Source organism: Leuresthes tenuis, unplaced genomic scaffold, assembly GCF_036924035.1.
Source record: "Leuresthes tenuis unplaced genomic scaffold, fLeuTen1.0.hap1 SCAF_20, whole genome shotgun sequence".
In the NCBI taxonomy this organism is placed as follows: Eukaryota; Metazoa; Chordata; class Actinopteri; order Atheriniformes; family Atherinopsidae; genus Leuresthes; species Leuresthes tenuis.
The window spans coordinates 2,955,403-2,976,715 of record NW_027325374.1 but is presented as its reverse complement, the minus strand read 5'-3'; the positions used below and the strand labels follow the sequence as shown (position 1 = coordinate 2,976,715).

General features: G+C 45.9%; 1 protein-coding gene across 6 annotated transcripts in view; it reads right to left on the bottom strand.

Moving 5' to 3' along the window:
- baiap2b (BAR/IMD domain containing adaptor protein 2b) overlaps window positions 1-19,300 on the bottom strand; it is a 59,835-nt gene extending 40,535 nt beyond the window's left edge. For 3 of the 6 annotated variants that reach the window (XM_072373544.1, XM_072373545.1, XM_072373546.1), the window contains exons 1-2: window positions 18,845-19,300; window positions 3,341-3,416 (exon numbers count right to left, since the gene is read on the bottom strand). In XM_072373544.1, coding sequence (XP_072229645.1) covers window positions 3,341-3,416; window positions 18,845-18,919 — 151 coding nt within the window. In that variant the 5' untranslated portion in view covers window positions 18,920-19,300. The remainder of the gene's footprint in view (window positions 1-3,340; window positions 3,417-18,844) is intronic. The other 3 variants (XM_072373549.1, XM_072373547.1, XM_072373548.1) reach the window with 2 other exon arrangements.
- Between the last annotated feature and the right edge of the window lie 2,013 nt (window positions 19,301-21,313).

Below are 21,313 nucleotides of genomic sequence, written 5' to 3'. Positions count from 1 at the left end.
ATGTTAAAGGTTACCGTCAGCGCTCCAGTGCCAGTCAGCAGGTATTCAAAGCAGAGACAGCCGGTTATGCAACAGGTGAGGACACAGAAGCAGAGTCAGACCTAAACCTAAACCTCTTTGTCTGCGCTACTGACTGAATGTAAAAAACAGACACCACCATCGTGAAGTCAGTCATTTCCTAAGTGGACCAAACAAGGCCAAACAGGAGGTTTCTGACCCGGTTCACAACTCATGGAGGCTGCCGTCTATTCAAGCTTTTTAACTCACCTTTGGTTTAAAAGCAGTCAGACCATTTTGGGTAATGATTCTCGTCTCGCGTTATAGTCCAGTGAGCTGTGGAAACTTTTCCTGAGCCCATATACTGCAGTATCTGAGACTGTTCCTTTAAATCCAAGTAGCAGATATCTCAGGTTCTGATGCAGGTTTAATACTGGATCTGATGAGACTCAAAACGGATCCTAGCAATCACCCCCGTGGCTACCTGGATTTGACATGTGCTGCCTGGAGTATTCAAATATTACATTTCAAGTCCCCAGCAGCACCTCAGATCTCAGAAACTCTATTCTATGATGGCACACCTGACAAAAATATCCACACCGATGACACCAAAGTGCTCTACAATTCAAATACTGGCCATCAGGGAGCCCTCACTCTCCGAGGTTCATCGTCACCCCAGTTTGGGGACACCGGCTGAGACAGAGCAGCGAGTGAGGCCTTAAAAACAGATTGAAAATTACAGCGGGTCAGGGGTGAGCTACTCAGGGACCTACAGCCCTGACGACAGCAGACACATGTCCAGTCGGAGGATGAGAGCTGTGTTTATTACAGAGCTGTCAGGATGATAAGTGTTTGCACTGCCACAGAAAGCTCCCTGAAAGCCAGAGAGGAGACGGAGCGTTCATATGCCCACACGGAAAACAAAAGAAATCTATTCTGAGTTCAGTCCACAGCGACACAGTAAAGCCGACTGCTACTCAGCCTCCAAATACAGAGAACTGGATCATTTCTTCAATCAAACCATTCAGAGACGTCTAACTTTTACTTCTTCGTCAGTAAATCTTCCCTTTATTTACCCCAAACTACGACAGAGCGAAACCAAGACCCTTCCCCGGCTTTGCTGAAGCCTGCTTTCAGTCTGGGTGGGATATCAGAGTGAGGGGAGGAAGGTAATCTTATAGATGTCTGGAGATATCTCAGCAGGCTCAGGTGAGGCAGGATTAGCTCGAGGAGATGCTGGAAAGTGACAGAGAGGGACAAAAGCAGGAGAAAGAGAAGAGGGAGGAGAAGGAGGAGAGTCTGCCTGTAAAGAGGATTAGAGGAGTGACATAAAGCCGGCACAGAGCAGAGAATGTCAGCATAAAGGAAACATAAAGCCTAAATCAGCTGAGATGGTCGATATTTTACCTTCTGAATGTGTTCATTTAAGGTTCAGCAAACTCCACCACGACCGCTCTCAGCTTTCTGTCCCATAAACACACAAATCTGATCATCTCCAGCTCTAAACACGCCATCTTAGGCACAAATGGGCTCAATTTGGAGAAAGCCTCTTCCCTGCTAGTGGCTGAGAAGAGCAATAAAATAACCGACCATCAGTTTAGACACAAACGCTGGTTAGTTAGAGCTGCTTCTCTCAGTTTAAATACAACGGTATTCAAACTGAGATGTTGTCTCTCCACAGGCTTCACATACAGCGGCTGAGTCAGGACCATGTCAATCAAATCAACACTAAAGCAGGTCTTACTCAGACAAAAGCAATCTAAAGACGTCACTTTGAGCTCCGAGGATGTAATGAGTGAGAAATAAAGCATCAACTGAGAGAAATTATTTGTTTTAGCCCTGACTGAGAATATATTGAGGTTGAATAGGAGGCAACTGGACTTCTTTCCTTGGTTTATGAGGACGTTTCTCATTTGAAAGGCTACTGCTGTTCAGATGTAAAGTAAAATCCAGTTGCTTTCCATTTAGGTGGGTTAACACAACCTAAATGACTAAGACTATAGTTTCACTTCAGTTGAAACCATCTGTAATCCAGACCCTGGCCTGTCCGCATGTAGCCCAGTTCGATCCAACTGTTCACAGCGCTCGCTCCTTCCACAAAACATCCAGTATCTGGCAGCCTGACAGCTGCTGGAGGTCTAAGCACCGCATCCACACCATCACCTCAGAGCCTAAATGTTTTAGACAAACCGCAGCAACCAGTTCAGCCTCCCTCCTACATCATGCTGGTCTTCCCCCTCCTCAGGGACACTAAGCTGCCGCCCCAGTTCTACTTAAAGAACCAGAGGCTGCACTGGCATTTCCCCACCAACAATGAGACTTTGTGGGTGCCCGGCCCTGCATGGCTCCACTCACAGCTCTCCCTGCGAGCCGCTGCCTGGCATTGATGAAGTGTAATCCCCACTCAGGGCTATTTTTAGCCTGATCTATCAGACTGGAGTGAGGCCTCCTTTATTGTTGTCGTAGGCTGCCGAGTCTTCCCTGCATTTCTCCTCCAAGCAAACAAAGCAGAGCCCTGCTCAGCGCCATCCACTCGGCAGACCGTCACCCCCTCCCTCTGCAGAGGGGCATCCACTGTCATCTGAAGACGGCCGTGAAATCTGATCGATGCCGACCGTGTGACCAATCAAATTTCATGAAACACTAACAACCATCAGTCCAGTTCTACTGGTGTGAGAGAATATTTCTCATATTTTCATGTCCTGGATACCGACTCGGCCTGTTCTCGTTTCCTTGGCCCCTCTGGGGGTGGGCGGGGGGGTACTGTTGCTCTTGTAACGCCCCCTGCTCCACTTCCCATTGGTTTATGCTCCACTTAGCTCCCCCAAGACGTTTCCATTGCTTTGTCTTTAACCTTGAGCCATTGCTGCATGCACTGCACACATCATTCTCTCCATCTTTTCCTCTGATTCTCAAACAGGGGGGGGGCATGCAATCACACATGAGTAAGCCACAAGAAGCAATGACAGAAGACGATTAAAGATCAATGAACTGGAGCTGGAGGGCAGAGAGGAAGGAGTGACATCACAGAGGAACATTCAGAAAATATCAACAGTTTACAACCATCAGAAAATAACTTCTTTAAATGGGCCACTTTCATGAATATTCAGCGCCCTGCAGCAGCATTTTACCGCCGTCATTTCGCTTCTGGAGCGAAAAGTCTGGAATCTGGAGGGAAATCTGACTTCAAAAACACGTTTTTCTTCTGATCATCTGTGGCATCGTGTCCCTACTCGGATATAAAAGCAGCGCCAAGCGTCGGGTCGGCTGGCCCTCTGCCTGGACTGAGGAACAGAAAAGAGACGACAAAAGAAAGTAAACAGGAGACGGTTGCAGTACTCACTGTTGAGCGCCTTCTCGTAGCTCTTCGCCATAGCTATGAAGTTCCGTAAGCACGGGTTGAACTGCTCCATGATGGACTGGAAAGAAGAGGAAGAAAACAGCAGGTCTGGTCAGTGGAGAAGCAGGAAAGACACCATGGCAATGAGCACCACTCTTTACTGGGGCACGAACACACACACAAACACACCCCCAAGTCAGCTGAGGCAACCAGGAGAAAGAGGAGAGCAGCGAGGATTCATTCCAGAAGCCCCTGGTCTCACGATGAGGACTGGAGGAGTGAAATGGAACGAGCGGCTGGGAGTTATGTGCACATGAATATGTGTGTGCACGTCAATATACCTGTGTGTGTGTGTGTGTGTGTGTGTGTGTGGCGGGAAGGAGGCACGGCTTCCTCACACCTCTCCTGCTGAATCCATTTAAAATTAACCTGGTTTCTGGCCGCTGACCCCTTCAGCTCAGCAGCAGACTTGGACCCGATGTGGAGTCCCTTTGACTCCCGGCGCCTCGCTACACACCTCCACAGCGGTCAGTTTACCCACAGCACAGCTAGCAAATAAATAAATCTATGAATAGTTGAAGGTCACTAAAGTTACAGGATGCAACAATAAAAAAAGATCTGTGAGAAAATGTGCTGTTAAATGTTGAGTTTTCATCACAATTAGCATTTTGCTACAGATAAGCTAACACTTTATGCATGTGGTCCTCCGATTTCCCCCGTTAAACACTAGAAATAGACTACCATGTGTTTAAGTGCCATTTCTTTTGCTCAAACGCTGACAATGTGCAAAGACCCCGCAGGTGGACACTGGTTTGGTGTCCAAGAGCCAAAAACATGGAGAAAACGTGCTGTTCAGAGGACAATGAAGAAGAAGAAAGTGGAGAAATCGCTGTTTACTCTAAAAATAGTTCTGTAATGCAAGAGCAGATAAAGATGTGTGAATCAACCTCAAAGCCGTGAAAATATGAAGAAGTGAAGCAAATGGGATAAATGTGGCTTTTTCCCAGATGAAACCGCTGATTAAAGACAAAAGTTGAAGTTGATCGTTATCCTCATTTAGCCGACTGATAAAGAGAAAATAAGTTGTTGGATAGTATCTGAGACGGTTTGTAATGTTACAGACTGTGCCTTTAAATCCAAGTAGCAGGTATCTCAGGTTCTGATGAAACCAATGATGAGCAGTGACAGTACGCACAGCAGGGATAGATTCTTCACCCGCCTGCTCAAATTCAGACAATAAAAGTATTAAAAAAATAGATATCAACAAGGGTCAGAAGAAGAAAAGAGACGGGAAGCTGTGACAAGATGGTTAAAGACTCAACAGATGCACATTTAAACTCTGAATCTCTCCTTCGTGACAGATGGCCACGTATAAGTGCAGCGTATCCACTGTGAGAAGAGACAACAAGCAGAGGGCCCCAGGGCTTGTTAGGAAGAGTCAAGAAACAGGAGTTGTGCTGGCTGCCTGTGCAGTAACTCTGCCCTTCTGCTTCTGCTGCATCTCCAGCCAATTTAAAAGCTAAACTTGGTCTTTGTGGCTTCTCCAGCAGCACAGAAAGTTAGGAGGGAAGCAGGGGGGGTGAGGGTGGAGCAGTTTTATAGATGAGAGGAATTTAATATGAAGACTTTGAATAAGGCCAGATGATAATGTCCAGATGGTTCAGGTAATTTGTATCCATTTATTCCAATACGATGTGTGGACACACACCTAAAATGGATCATGGATGCCACAGGACACGATGGACCATAATAATACATTTTATCTGTCCTTTACATCACAAGATCTCAAAGGGCTAAATGCATGAGGATCATGCATGAGGCACCTGGTCAGGGTGTTTTGAGTCTGATTTGGGGCCTTTATCAAGAGCTACTTCAATAAAAAGACCTGTTTCAGAGTGGAATTGGGTTAATGTAGAAGTGAAGAAAGAGGAAGACAAACGGGGACAGTGAAAATGGAATAATGAGCATAAGGAAGAGGGAGGTTAGGGCACATCTGAGGATGACAGACAAACAAGGGCGGCCTGCTAATGCCTGCTGGCTGATGCACAGCCACCTTGGAACAGAAGCTTCATCATAACTTTCAAAAAAAAGGAGCAGGAAGTAGGACAGGAGGACAAAGGAGTGCAAGAAAAGAGGAAAATACAGGCCGACTGCCCGGTAAATGAAGAGAAAGGTGTTCAACTGAGAGGGGTTTATTTTACAAAGTGAAGAGGATTTCACAGTGTTCTGAACCATGTGTGGATGACTGATGCAAAGCCTCTGAACTCAAAGGAAGATTGTTCAGCTGCGCTGCCACAGTGATGAAACACAGAAGTGATGAAGAAAAAGATTTCTGGGGGAAAAAACTAACTATTTTTACTCCGGTTTCTCTTATTCCCATCAGTTATGTAAGGCCCCGGCTACACAACAAAGCAAGTCAGTGGGAGCGCTCCAGCAGAGGTAATCAGGTGCGACGCACCGCCGCCTGGCACCAGGACGGGGAGAAAAGCATAAAAATGGAAGACTGAGAGCAGCCCAGACCTCATCGTGCAAGATGGACACAAAGCAAGGACCCGGCCTCATAAATCAGTCAGTCAGTCACACAGCTCCAGCTTCAGATGCTGTTCCTCTGTCAAAGGAACGGCTCCATTTCACCTTCTTACATTTACAGTTACAATGCAAACATCTTAGCCAGTTAATGCATCCGTTCTCATCCATCTCGTGCACGTCTGGTTCAGCTTTTACAGGCAGAGGAGGGTTGCAACTCAAAGAGTCTGAGTCAAACCACCGACTCTGGCTGCGCTTCAAAATCAATGCGACAGGAATGTTTCACATGTCAACCAACGGAGACAAAATGCAGAAGATGCAGCCAGAATCTATGATAGAAACCAGTTTTTTCAGACTAAAGGTGTAACTGACTGTAGTTGTGACCTGTTAATTAGATAATCAGAGCACAGCCTGATGGTCCGAGTACGATTTCACAACAATAGCACAAAAAAGTAAGTTTTTCTGAAGATCAGGTGCTCTTAAAAAGTGATTGTTGCTGCTGAAGCCTGTGGACAGGACATGCAAGCTGCTCTCGGCTCAATCAAGAACTGCCAATGTGGAATGACCAGCTGGAATCTGTGGGAATATATTTGAAGAAAATAGTGTTTTGTTGTTTTTAACTCAACTGGACTGTCAGGAACCTTGTCTGGTTCATCCGGAGGCTTTATGACATCACAAGAACTTTCCATCCGTGGGTGTTGTGTGCAAAGCAGAGCTGTGTAGAAAACAGCTTTTCAAAGGGTCTGACATCTTCATGTTCTGGCAGAATCCTGGAGGAGAGAATCAATACCATCTCATGTCCATACAGGCTTTAAACGAGCTGAGAATCAGGCCAGAACCAAGCCAAAGCCATGAGATTTCTAACCAACACAACAGAAAAAAAGGACCAACAGAAAGGACCATTTGAGGAGGCTTCTGTGTTTCAGGGAAGTTTTTCCCTGTTAAAGTGGCCATGATGCAGATCTTTCCTGTAAGAGTCTGATTGTTGACCCAATCCATCCAACTTCGAGTTCTGAAGCTTTTTCCAACGCAGCGTTCGGCCTCATGTGGTCGCACCAGTTTCCAGCTCAGATGTTTCAGGGGGAAATTTAATCGGATCATTACTGCGGTGCCTAGTTAATCCACACTCAAGCAGTTGTTGTTCCTTCAGCAGCGGGCCGGAGGCTGATTAGCATTCCGCTGAATGAAAGCCCAAATTTAACCGGGGAGAAACGAGAGGGATTACAGAGCAAACACTGCAACGCCTCACTCTGGCCTTAGCTTCAGTCATGTGCCTAAACCGACTCACTAAGCACCAGAACCAATTAAAGGCAGAAACAGCACAATGGCTGTCGCATCACGTTGCAGCGGCGGGTGAATGTTCTCGTGTGCGTGCGTCATCTCTGACAAACACCGGTGTAATAATGAAGAACAGCGTTCCGCTCGTTCAGGTGCAGAGACAGACACTCAGGTGGGAAACTTCTTCTCAGTGTCACCGCGGCAGCAGCAGCGGAGCGAATCACTGCATATCTTTATAAAAAAAATCTACCATGAAGCACATCCCTGATCCCTCAGCCAAGATAGCAAATCTATGCAAATCATTAGCTGAGTCGAGAGAAAAATGGAATCCAGCTTCAAAGCAGATAAAGTGGGACAACAAGACAGTAGGAATACAAAGATGCTGCATCTTTAGGAGGAAAACATCAGAAAACTAGCATCCATCAGCAGATATCTGCCCCAGCTGTGGCTGTCCACTGAAACTAGCCATTAATTGTATAAATTAGATGTATTCCGTCTCCCTCCTGTTGTTTTGCAGGTGCTGTGGGGGGGTGGAGGCACGTGAGCCGGCACATGCAGACTCACACAGACACACAACGATCCATCTCACTGACACATTAAACATTTATCTTCACATGGAAGCCAAACTCGCTCCTCTTCACTGAGGCAGATGTTTGTTGCAGGAGCGTCTGAGTGCGAACAAAGCGGTGGAATCGCTCCGTTTGGTGACACCTTAAAGCTCCCGGGGGGGCGGCTGGCAGGCCGAGCTGGCTGCTACAAAGAGCGGTTTCTGTGGGAGAGATGAGGATTTGAACCTGTGAATCTTTTCATTCTTCTGTGCTTTGAATGTGAAAATAGTTCGTCTTGATTGGTCCATCTTCTGAGATTTGACAGGCAGCCTCAACAGGACTTCTTCCCCTGACAGCAGTGTGGGTCTGTTGGCAGAACAAACTCCCCAAATCACATTCCAGAAAATGAGTAAGCCTTGTGTGAGCATTTCCTGATCAAAAGGCTGTACAGTCCAGCTTTGATTTAGCAGCTGAAATCACTTCAAGTGTCACAGTGACCCTAACAGCTGAGGGGAGGGGAAATGGACAAGTAGCAGCGAGCCCTCAGCATCAAGGTTAATAGATCCATCAAAGCAGCATGTGGACACCATGTCCCGAGACAGATGTGCTACAAAGCTAGTTATACAAGCCATTAACCACAAAACAAGGGCTTATGATCGGGTATATTCAAGATCAGGAAGAGAGAACCTGAATCCTCAAATCTGTTCCTGAATTCAGTGGTTAGAAAGAACTGAAAACAGCATCTGAGGATTTAATGAAACCAAGTCCTAGTTCGTGTTAAACTCTCCAAAATCCATTAAACTGTCTACAAATACCCTCCCATGTCTCTGATTTAGTGGGATCCTCCTGTCGTTGGCCAAAAGAAGTGAGGAATGAAGACGGAAGCTAAAGAGAAACCATGTTGAAAATCACATTTGCCTCCAGTTTGAACAACATGTCGACCTTAGCAGGTGCATCTTCTTCATTAGTCCCCACACAGGTGAGCACGCTCACAGCCAAACCCGAGAACACGCAGAAAACAAGCGGCATTAGGAACATGGTGACCTAGCTGGCTCTGCCACGGAAGGCAGTTTGTGTGTTCGCGTCAGGAGACGAGTGCACGAGGTGAGTCAGAACCTACAAAACAGCAGCCGGCTCATATCATGTCGGGGCGTAAATTACTGCAAAGCCAAGCCAGCCATGTGGCACCATTAGGTCCTGCTGGGCCACTCACTGCCAAACAGATTAACCAGCAAGAGGAGAGCTGGCAACCCCATCGATGAAGGAGGGACGGGACGCGCCGGGTGGAGACAGAAGAAGGAAAAATAACAGAAAGCTTCATGGAAAAGATCACCTGGTCTATTATTAGCATTCATGTCTCCACTGTACAGTCCGGATACCTCAAAAAGATGGTCTGGGCATCAAAATGCAACTAAATTATTTCATTTGTCAGTCCAATAATAACTGAAAAAAATCAATGATATTTTCATCGATTCTCTTTTGAGTCAAAGTGTGAGGAGCAAACAGGAAGTGAGCCAGCCAATAAAAACGAGCGGCTGCTTCTCCCTTTCACGCCTGGTGGGATGTAGACATGTGACCAGTGATCTTTTTTAAATGTTGAGAAATATCAGCCGATAGTTTCCAAAGGTTTTTAACATGGCTGCTTTTATTTCATGATCACAAGCTGAGATGAAAGGTTTTAGAGAACATTAAGAACCGCGTCTGTTCTCAGATGTGAAGAGGTCATCTCAAAGTGTTCTTAGGTTTTAACCAGCTAATGATGAAATGTGCACAGAAAACATCCAAGTTTACACGCCATCTGCAAATGATGTGATCCTAATCTGGGTCCCAGCATGGACTCTAATCCATCTGCAGGATGAATCAGTCCACAGATATAAAAAGCAAAGCAGTAACCCATTTCATCTCTCAGGAAGAGTTTACCAGCAATCAATTCAGAAACTGCTCAACATCTTTACACTAGAATGCCCAAACCACCAAGTTAATGGGACTAAAAGACGTCTGCAGGAGTGTGATCATGTATGAACAATTCCAAAGAGAGATTATCTGGATATTTAAACTTCAGGCAGCATAGATCCAGGCCTTTTTTAAATTAAGCCTATAGGAGGAGTACTGACAATAGAAAATTCCACCCCAGCAGGAAGAGACTCCATGAAGAAAGATGGTAAACTGAAACATGGCGGGTCAGAGGTCACGAAAAATAAAGGCATTTTAAATTATCTTATACTATCCCAACCAAAAACTACCTCCGATGATCATCAGGATTAATCCAGGAAGCTCAAACAATCCGGCATCGAATCTACGAGTCTTTGAGTGTCTGAATGTGCCAACGTGTCCGATCTTTACAGGAAAATTAAAAGGTGTAAATGGGCCGTTACATCCTCTTTAAATCCAGCCGAATTTGCTTTTATTCTCAACTGCACAACGTCAGCAAAAAAGAGTAAATTTGCACTTTAATTAGCACAAAGTCATCTGAAGTTTCCATCCTTTGGTTTGAGAAAATAATGTTTGACATGAAGACTGAAAGGAAATGTGAGATCAATCTTCCATCGTCTCTCAACTAAGATAAAAGTTGTGCTTCCCAAGAATATTTAGACTTAAGACTCTTCAGTCAAATAAACTGAAACCAGCATCATTACTGAGGCTTAAGTTTCCCCCGAGCTTCATTTCTGCCTTTATTCCTCCGTCTTATCCCTAAAACGAAGTCTGCTTCCGAATGCCCTGACAGAGGTATCCGTACCGAGGTAAAACAGGATGTTTGGTCACTGGCCCAAACATCCTGGGCCCAACAACAGCAACTCAAACGCATCCCTGCGGCGACACGCCGTCATAAGTGAGAAGTTAAAGTTAGCCTCTGTTCTGAGACGCGGAACCAGATTAAAAACAGATGACAGCGGGTCACCTTCACTCGTGAGTTGTGGCCAAACTCAGCCCGGCACTGCATGAACCCTCCCCGTTTCCATGGCAACGACAAAGAGCAAACAACCTTTCCTGTGTGCACACATATGATATCTCCTTTCCATAACCTGCCACTGTGCTGGAAACGCTCAGCAGAAGCTACACCATCCTGAACGTTTCCTCGGTTCCTTCGAGCTCCAGCTCATCTTTCCACCTTCTTATAAGGCTGAGATCTTCCTTTATGTTTTTTCTTTGGTTAAAGCCACATTCCATCCTGTTTCACAGTGTACTTTACTTCTATTCTCATGCATCCCAGTGGAAACTTTAACATCAGCCCTACCTTATCAGCACATTGGACTACCAGGAGAAAAACTAGCTCTATTTGGGTCTTAAAGACAGAAATAATTCCTTTAAAATAAGGAGGGAAAATGTTGTCATTAAATTAAAAAAAGGACACATTTAGAGCTTGAAAGTTAGGTGTCAGAGTAAAAGTCAGTTTGACTCTGAGCTCATAATAAAAGCAGCTTTTTGTTGTTGTAGATGCCTGCAGGCAGCCCTGCAGCAGGGTGGAAACAGGAGCCCACAGACACAAAGCCATCACATTTCACATGGAATCAGAGTTTATTTCCAGTTCAACATTACAATGTAAAGGGAATAGCAGAAAAGTTTGATTTCTTAGGCTGAAAATCAATTTATTACAATGAGATTGTAAAGTTTTTGTTTTTTCATGTAATCAAACAGGTTTTCAGGCTTTCTTGTGTTAATATGAACAAACGCTTTAAGAGTTAATGCAACATAAGAGAATCTGTGCCCAGAAAACTCTTTAAAATGAGCGATTTTATTCTACTTTTAATTCATTTTCAGCTATCCCCAGTTTTTTTTTTAAAATGACATTTAACCAATGCATTTATTTTCTTTATTTTTATTTTAATGTCCATCCATCCATTTTCTACCCAGCTGGCATTTGGCAGGATGGCTACACCTTGGATGGCTGCCACTCCATCACATGGCCAACATGGGGAGGCTGAGTTTTTCCCTTCTAAGGGGAGGAGGTAAACTTAGTGTCTCCACTGGCAGAAAGACTTACAGATGTACTGATGAAACAAAAAGGAGACTTCGGTGTGACATCCGTGACTAAACCGATAAAGATGAAACAACCCTGAACTGGAGTTACCAAAATAAGTAACCATGATACTATACCAGACAAAGTATCACGGTTCTGGGTGTTATCGTGATACAGCAGCCTTTTTTAATTATTATTACTTTCATTAACTGCAATGTATTTGTACATTAATTAACTTAATAATTATGTTGTTATGTGCATGATAAACATAATACAAATAATCGACTTAGCATAACAAATCCACTGCCTTTTTCTTCTCCAACATAATAAAACTGAGGACAAAATACAATAAACAGGAACTGATTCCCCGTGAAAACTATATTTTTATGTATTTTAACATCTTTTAACTCTTCATTCTTCAGCCTGTACACAAAGCATATAGCCTAATATTAGCCAATTAGAAAATAAACAGGACATACTAACCTGGTATTCGACATAAATCTGGGTGACGACGCTGCAGGTGTTTTATGAGGTTGGATGTGTTGCCTTCTTTGGCTCCTACAGCTGGTGCTTTACCGTCTGTGCCCAAATAGTTCCAAATGTGGCTTTTGGAGTTTGTTTTTAGTGGTGCCGCTCGGGCCCGGTGCTTCTGCCATGGTGAGCGTGTGTGTGTGTGTGTGTGTGTGTGTGTGTGTGTGTGTGTGTGTGTTGTCTTGTGTTTGTGACCGCTGTGCGCGCGTGCGGGCAAAACAGAACTTTACTTTTGAAGCGAATTTCTATCGAAGCGGAGCCGTTTACATGGAGTTCGTTCGAGCCGTCAGAGATACACGAACAGCCAATCAGGGAACAGATGGGCGGATCCAGCGTGCGGAAACAGCCTATCATATTCCGGAGGCCACCAGTAGCAGGCAAACAGCCAATCATTTAGCAGCTGTGTAGTTCGGTTGCAGTGGGTTTGTTTACAAGGGAGTAGCAAGCGGTGAGAAGCCGGGAGGATGGTCGAGGCGCCCGCTGTGTAGCGGAAACTGGCTCCGTTAGTAATCCACGGTAGTACCGTCGCGTAGAATTTCTAGTATAGTAGGAACCGTAATGATTTGGCACCGCGGGGTACCGTAGCTACCGTGGGTATCGTGCAACTTTACCCTGAACTGAATTTTAATTTTCAGAACTTTTGATGTTTCTCACTTTTACTTAAGTAAAGAAGTTGAATTGAGTATTTGCACCTCCAAGTAAAATTACTTTAAGAAGCCGCTGAAACTGAGACCCACTGGGACACTCCTCTGAATGCATCCCAGTCTTTCCAGGATACTTCAGCTTTCCCAAGTCCATGTGGCATGAGGGGCCTCTTCGCCGGCTCTGTGCTCAAAGACACAAAGCTGTGGTTTTAATACATCTGAACTGGATTTCTCAGTCCCTGGCTGCTGAGCACAGATTTCTATCTAATAAGTTTAGCACATTTTTCATTTCAGCTTCACAGAATATGAGATTAATATTAAATATAGACCTCGTTTCATCCTAGTTTCCCCTCTTCATAACACCAAAGTCATGCAGCTCTGTACAGGCTGTGCAGATGCTCTGTACAGAAGATCTCTCCTAATGTGTAAAAAGCTATTAGGGATCTCCACTGCATAAAAGACTATGTGAGTGTGATAAGCTGATGGCATTATGTCCATTAGTGTCATTTCCTTCCTGGGAAATGGACATTATTTGCCTCTGCTTATTCAGCGAGACAATCGCTGTGCAAAAGCTGTGCTGCTTCAGCACCTCAGGAGATGGGAATTCAGTGTCTATCTGCACCGTGTGTGTTAAGTCAGCCAATTTCCCTTTCAGATGAGCCCTTATCGCGAGTAGCGGGAGAGTCAGCGCCCCCTGTTCTCCAGCGTTAGAGGGAGACGGGAAGGAGGGGGCACTTCCGGTGCCATATATGGCTGTGCTGGAATCCCCTCCAATCCATTCCACCCCACCTCCGGCGTGACAGGGCAACCCACTTTTAATTCCCCTCACGTTCGGTTCGTAACGCGGGAGAACTGGTGGGAGAGGCGAGAACGAGGAGGTGGCAGGCGGGGGGGAGTCTCCACATCCTACACGGGAGCCGTCATCGCCTCAGAGTGACGCAGCCGCCTCAGCCCTACCTGGTTCTCAGTCTGCACACGTACACGTGAATGAACGTATAGTTTCACACGAATGGAGCTGACAGGTTGGTTTTGGCAGCGTTTCCTGTGCAGAGATTCAACATATGTGCACGTGTGATGCCAGGATGTGGCGTGTTCATGAAATCTGAACCCAGCCCATCACAGCAGTAAGAGGAGTGCGTTTCTGCTTTTAAACCGTCATCAAACTTCAGATTCTACCTTAAATATCTCTGCGACGCTTCATCTCCAGTTAAAACAAAAGCTGGGGCAGAGAATTTCACCTTTTTCTTGCCTTTCAGGTCTTTTCCCTTAATTCCAGGCTTATTCGAGTCAGAAACAAACACTGGCTCCACACCTTTCTGTTTCCATTCAATTTCCATCCCTGTAACTTTCCTTTCATCCTCTGCCCACCTCCTGCTCTCTGGCAGCCCACCCCTCTGCTCCTCAATCCCCCTGCAGCTCCAGCTTGATAACTGATGTGTTAAAGGGTGCCGATGTACTGCACACACACACACACAGCAGATGCAAGCAGTTATGTTGTATGACAGCCAGGAAAGCTGATGCTGGTTGGTAAAGTCTTAAATAAAAGCACACCTGTGCTCAGCTGATGGTTTCCAGATGACAGCCAACGTATATGGAGTGAATGGAAAAAAAGAAAATAGCAGTAATTTGGGCACATTTTGTTCTTTTTCCCCTGATTTGCACACTTAACTGGTCAAACATGAGCTTCCCTGCAGGTTCTTCTATAAAAGCAGCTCCACCACATCCACGAAGAGTCAGAGAAATCCAGGTGGACAGTCTCTGTAAACTGATCACCTCTGCTGTGACTCTTAGTCATAAATCAGCTGACATACGACAAACACACGCAAAGTTCTGCTCAAAGGCTCACCGGGAAATGGAGGATTGATCAAAAGGGTTCAGAAGTTCTAATTAAAGCAAAGCTAAAATAATTCATGTATCATCAATTAGTAAAAGGCTCCTGGATGGATTAAGCTGTCCAAGGAGAGCACGAGGGTGGATTATTTGGAGATTACGTAGTGACAGCTAACCCGTTAGCAAACAGCTTCCTGAGGAAACATTAACAGGTTTAAATGATTAGTTAACTAATCGAACACTTTCACAATTACGCCATTGTTGAATTAGCATGTTTAAAATGAAGAACATTTTACACAGAACCACCAATCAGACCTCATGAAAGAAGTTTTATAGGCGAGTTGGTCCACATCAGGGGTTGGATTCAGTGGAGATGCACGTTGGCATCCTCCTTCAAACACTTCCCATTCGGCCTTTAGCCACACAGTGGCCACAGTGACCACTGGAATCGGATCGATTCCCAGTCCCAGAACTTCTTCTGTGAGGATCACAGTCGCTACACAGAGCTGCAAAGTCGGTGATAATTAGTAATGAGATCAGTAATTGCTTTAGGAGCATCCTATGCGCCCCGCATGCTGATCAGAACCACTCTCACACCCCCACAGCAGAGCGTCAGCGTGACGCTCAAACTCCACCGAGGCCCAAAGATCGGTAACCAGCTCAAAGCTGGAGTGGGCACCGCTTTCTGCAGGGCACAAAGCCGGCGATACAGACAGAGGTGAAAGCACCGTGACTGATGAGAGAAGAAAAACGGCCGCTTTCAAGCCAGAGAAATCCTGCCTGAGCAAAGCATCTGGATGAATTGCTTCTCAGAGCAGGCCGCAGGCCCGGTTTAACCCCAACACGAGCAGTTCGGTCACGAACATCTTCTCGTGTTCTGGAGGAGGAGGAGGAAGGTGGTGACAGAACATCTACTCCATCACAGCTGCTACACCTTCCAACAGCTGCCCCATGGCTTCAAACTCCAGAACATTATGTTCTGATTAAAGCGTCACAATCCAATGAAACGCCAGCTGTGCTTATTCTACACGTCATGTAATAAAAGCAGGAAAACTATTATCAGTGAAAGTAATTCCCTGCTTTCGTTTCCACTGAGCCTCAAAATGAGAAGAACAGAACAGACTGTGCTTGTGTGACTGTGGGATGAAGTGTTCAGCAGCATCACTCAGAGGAGTAAAATCCCTCCCCGGAGAGCAAACAGTTTGGGCTTCACAGGACAGCTCCCACAGCCGGGTGTCTCACACAAACTGGGCTCCATCACACCACAATATTTTCACTGGGATTTATGACTCGGATCACTCCAGAAGGCTCCCCGGTGACAGCCAGGCCATACAAATGCTAACAGAGGAGGAGACTGATGCTGAAGCCTTAAAGCAGGTTAAAACTTCTATCAAGAGCGGAAATAAGGGACCAAGATTCCCAAAATGCTTTGCAGCTAAACAAACCAGCTGATTTTGGTTTGAGTCCGTTAACTGTGGGGGAGAAAACTAACTCAGATGTGTTCACTTCTACGCTACTCTGTGCTCATGGACCTGCCTCTTCTGGTTCCGAGGCCTCAGGATGTCCCCCATCGACCCTTAGATCCACGCAGGTCTGAGAGGACCAGAAACATGCAGTTTTTCAGCATTTCCTTGTTTTTACTCAGCATAATGCTATCCGAGGCTACAGTCTGAGCTGATTCGTGACCAAATGTGAGAACATGACACTTCACAGCACGTCCGGTTACTTTGATGGTATGCAGTGGGTTAGGAGGAGACCCTCCACCATACTATAATGGTGTAAAATGACACGCCAAAAGCTTAAAAATGACACTTCTATTAATGCACACTGTCAGGAGAACACGTGTGGAGAGTCTGGGCAACTTGGACCAGAGCTGCAGCAGAAAATGGAGGTTTGGGTCCAAACAACAAAACACAGGCTTTAGAAAGCGTTCATTTTCAATCTGTTGATGAGAAACAAATGACAGGTCGGAGCTGCCAGGCCGCAGCAGGAGGCAGAATCCGTCAATCCAGCCATATCTAAATTCCTGTGGTTGGAAACAATGAAGGAGGATGTGACGGGGAGAAAGAAAAGCACAACAAGAGTAGTGAAATCAATCAGCTGATCTCTGTATAATCCACTCCCACCGTGTAACAATAGAGGCAGCCTCGCCCCGGCTGCCTGGCTTCATTCAGCAAACGGAGCCTGCGGTCCTGTTGGGACTCAGATACTTGGCTAAACACACTCGTACAGAACAAACATGCAGATGGTGTTTGTTCAGCGAGCAACAACAACCTGAGGAAACACCGTTTACCCACATTTACACATCTGAAAGCTCCAACAAACGTCTTCTGAAGCGGCTGCGTGTCATTACCCTGCCGGAGACCCTGCCAGCCCCCCCACAGCACAGAACGGCTGCTGACACACAGTCGTGAGACACTCCTGCCCACACACTCGCATCGCTGTGAGTCATCCACAAATTACACTCAGCATCTCCTGTTAGAGCGGCGAGGTTAAGGCCTCGGTTTCATTCTGCCAGCTACGGCTCCAACAAACAAGCTGCGTGAAAAACAAAGCCTTCTGAGCACAAAAGGCTCAAAGTGAGGAATAACTCAGACACTTTTATTTTGGCAGCCGTACAGTTAAAGGTGTTGAGCAGAAAAACAAGTGGAGACGCGGCTTCTTGGTGTTTTAGGGCCACGGTCTCCCTGCATGTTGCTAAAGAGAAGTTACCCACTGACACCGTGGAAGAGCCGCACGCCACAGACTGTGGACCCGGGTAAGTGCCACGAAGCCTCACCACATCCTCCACATTGGCCCTTTAAAGCTCAGTCAGATGCACACAGAACATCCCTCAGCTCGACTCTGTGCTGCAACATGGGAATTATGGTCCCTGAGCATCTCCTCAGAGGAGAAACAGACGCCCGTTATCTGACGGGAGCTGGCACCTCTGTGCCTGCACCCCCCATGCTTTAATGAATAATAAAGATCCGTTAGTTTCTCTGAACACGGGCCCAAATGAAGCTCAACACCACCCCCGGGGCCCCACCACTGCAGCACCAAATGCCACAGCGATGAGCATCGGGCCCCTGCAGCAGCAGCCAGCAGGTGGTCGAACTGATGTGACGGAGCAGCTGAAGACAGGAAGAAACCCCCCCGCTGCCTCCCACAGCAAGGCATTTTCAGACTGGACCCCTTTAATTAACTGAGAAAAATAAAAGCTTCCAATTAAAAAAAATAAATGTTAAATAAGAACATTTCTCACAGAGTCTCTGACTCCTGAGGTCAGAGAATCAAACATTTAGCAGGAAAGGCCTAAAATATCATTAAAAAAAAGAAAGAAATGAAGAGTTATATAAAAAGATCTGACATCCGGCTGAATTACGAAAGAAGAGAGAAACCCAGTGATTTTCTCTTTGATTCATCCCCAAAGAACCACTTTGATTTTTCTATTCCAGCCTTTTCAGGGGAAAACATTTAGTTTTCATGTTGTTTAAGGTCAGCTGCTCTCTGAAATGACTCCATCATCTCCTCAGCAGCCTGACTTCTTGTGTCAGGCTCCACCACCCTGCCCTTCTCCTCCTTCTCCACCTCGGCTGCTTCAGGAGGTTTTCTGCGCCTCTCTGCTCTGAAACAAACCGAGGAGGCGACGCATAAAGGAAAGCCCTCCTATGGAGCTTTTATTACCGGAGAGCTGCCTGAGCTGGAGTTAGGATGACAGACCGGAGGCTGTGATGGTGGCAGCTTCTGCTCTGGGCCAATCAGTCACTCTGCTCTTAAAATTTACACTAACACAGAAATATTCCAACCGGCAGAGAAGAGGAGCTAAAATCACACAGTTCTAAGAATATAAGTGGGTAAAATAATCCTCTTAAACGATCAGCAGACCTAAAGGTGTTACTTCTACTTTCTATAATTCATCCACTTCTTTTTTTTTTTTTTTACTCAAAACTTGGTTTAATAGTCATTTTTAAACATTTTACAAACACGTTTGTAGCTCAAATCGTTCCCTGGTTTAACTCTTCGTTTAATTTCTCGCACAGGAGCGTTTTTTATCCTTAAATCACTGAACAGCGTCGAGAAATGAGCGTTAGTGTTGGTAAAGCGGCGGCACAGAGGTGAGGGGAGCCACAGGCGTCCCGTGACCAGGTGCAGCAGGTGTCCCCGCGCGCGCAGCGGCTCTGAAACTAAACTACAAACAAAAGCGACTCACCTTGTACACGTTCTCCGTGATGCGGTGCACCTCGTCGGTTCGAGACATCCTTGTTGGAGCGTCAGTCACAACCATAGAAGAATTCCACTCGGCTGAGGTCGGAGGGTTTTTCCAAACTGTAGCGGGAGAAATGAGCCGGCTGCTGGCGGAGGCACGAGCGCGTCTGACCGTGGGAGCTGAGCTTTTATAGGAAAGTCCTCCGCTGCGCCCACACCGGCTCCCCCACGCAGCCACTCAGTCAGCCGGAGCCTCTCGGTTGGAGCGCAGAGGCGGACTCACAAGGAGAGGGGCGGTGCTGCCTTCAGGGGCGGTGGGAAAGAGCGGAATTAGCGTTAGAAGCTGCACGTGAGGATGGAGATGAGGTGATGAGTGCTGTTACACAGTGATATTATGTTTTTAATGGAAAGAAACAAGTTTTAAGATAAAATATTACGAATAAACTGACAGCACTTTGAAGATTTTAACACATGGAAGAAGACTTCAAAACACTATTCTGCTTTAATGGGAGCCTGCGTTTGAAGAGCCTCGCAGCAGAGGCCCTCTTTGTCCTACAGCTACTTCACATCTGACCAGCAGAGCCAAAGAATCTGCAGATTTTCCTCTCAAGGCAGTCACACGGGAGGTGATTTCACTGTGGAATAACTTCCCTTTAAAGAATACTAGAATGGAAAATGGTAGACTTTATCTAAAAATGATGTGATGTTCACTGAAACATGGTCAAACATAAATGTAAATACAGTACATAAGGTTAAAAACACAGTCTGAGCCCTCTGAGCCCAGCTTTCTGTCATTTCTTTAAGGAGTCTTCAGGAATAGTTCTCCAGGCTTCTTGAAGGACATCCCAAAGCTCTTCTTTGGATGTGGGCTGCCTTTTGTTCCGTTCTCTGTCAGATGATCCCACACTGCTTCAATAATGTTGAGGTCCGGGCTCTGGGGAGGATTCATCCCTCCATAAGACCTGTTGCCACTGATTTTCAGTCCACTTCTTGTGTCATTTGGCACAGCTCAGCCTTTTCTCCCTGTTTCCCTTCCTTAAGAACGGCTTCTTGACAGCCACCCTTCCATGGAGACCATTTCTGATGAGGCTTGGGCCAACAGTAGATGGATCAGCTGAAGGTCCAGATGCATCTCTCAGGTCCTGTCAGGTCACAGCTGGATTTTTTCCTCTTTCTTAAGGACATCACTTTCAGATCCTGTTCATCTGCTGTAGATAGTTTTTTAGGCCTGACTCTTCTTCTTTTGTCCTCCACTTGTCCAGTTTCCTCAAATGTTTTAAGGACACACTGCACACCATGCTGAGATATGCCAAGTTTTCAGCTAAGAGCTCTTTGGGAATCACCTTGTTGCTGCAGAAAACCTATTTTCTGTCTGTCAAACTGTGTTTTCTTTGCTGTTTTTCATAGATGCAGCTAAAGAAATGGGAACAAATGATGTGTCTTTGTGACTAAAGTGTCTAAAGATCCAATTTAAAATGGCTTCTTTGCTAAGTTGTCTGTTATGTGTCGACACAACACTGGTTCATCCCTTGAGTTAGGAGCCTTTTTTCTGCCTGAAGGGTTCATAGGTCAGAGTTAAGTGGCTTAACAAAGAAAAAACACACAAAGTGGTCAGCTACAACAGTGTTTCTCAATTCCTGCCCTGCATGTTTTCGAGGTTTTTAGAATCTCTTTTTCTGCTGTAAATCATCCTTCTTTAACCAGCACCAAGCATGTGCTGTAGTGACGCTGGTATTTCTGTGCTTCACAGCGAGTCCAAAAATGCAGCATAGCATTTAAAGAAGCCACACCTCCTCTGCTACAACCATTCAGGTGACCAGACTGAGCACCACAGCACAGCACAGCAACTGTTTCCACACATTTATCCCGAATGATCACACCTACCCAGAGATCCAGTCAGTGCAATGCTCCTTATATCCGAGTTATTATCTAATAAAGTAGATCCTGCAGCTAAGCTCATCGTTAACAGCTCGGGTGAGTCGTTGGATGGGGGGTCTGACTCCAACCTTAGGTAGGATGCATGGGTCATACAGCTGAGCAGGAAGGCAGTGCTGCATAGCAGGGAGGTGGTTTGGGTTTTTTTCTATGCAACATTTAGCAAAGATTTGAAGTTACTCACATATCAGTGCCTGCTCTATTTGTGTGGCTCTCGGCTGAGTGGGCTTTGCTTGGTTTGAGTGGGTTGAAGCCACATTTTCTTGGATTTCAGAGCCATACATGGTGGGCAGGGGAATCCCACACATCACGATCTGAAGGGCTCTGAATGGAGACTCGTGAAAAAGAGACACAGAGCGAAAGAGGACGGTCATGGGCTTTTATTTTCGGCACCGCTTTTCCCTTCAGTGAGATCAAACTGATGTTTTAAGGCTGCTGACAGGCCAGACAAGGAGCAGAAACAATGGTGCACGACAGGGACAGGCTCGGTTTGTTTTGATTGTCACATCAGATTAAGTCAAGAGGAAACTAACCTGCA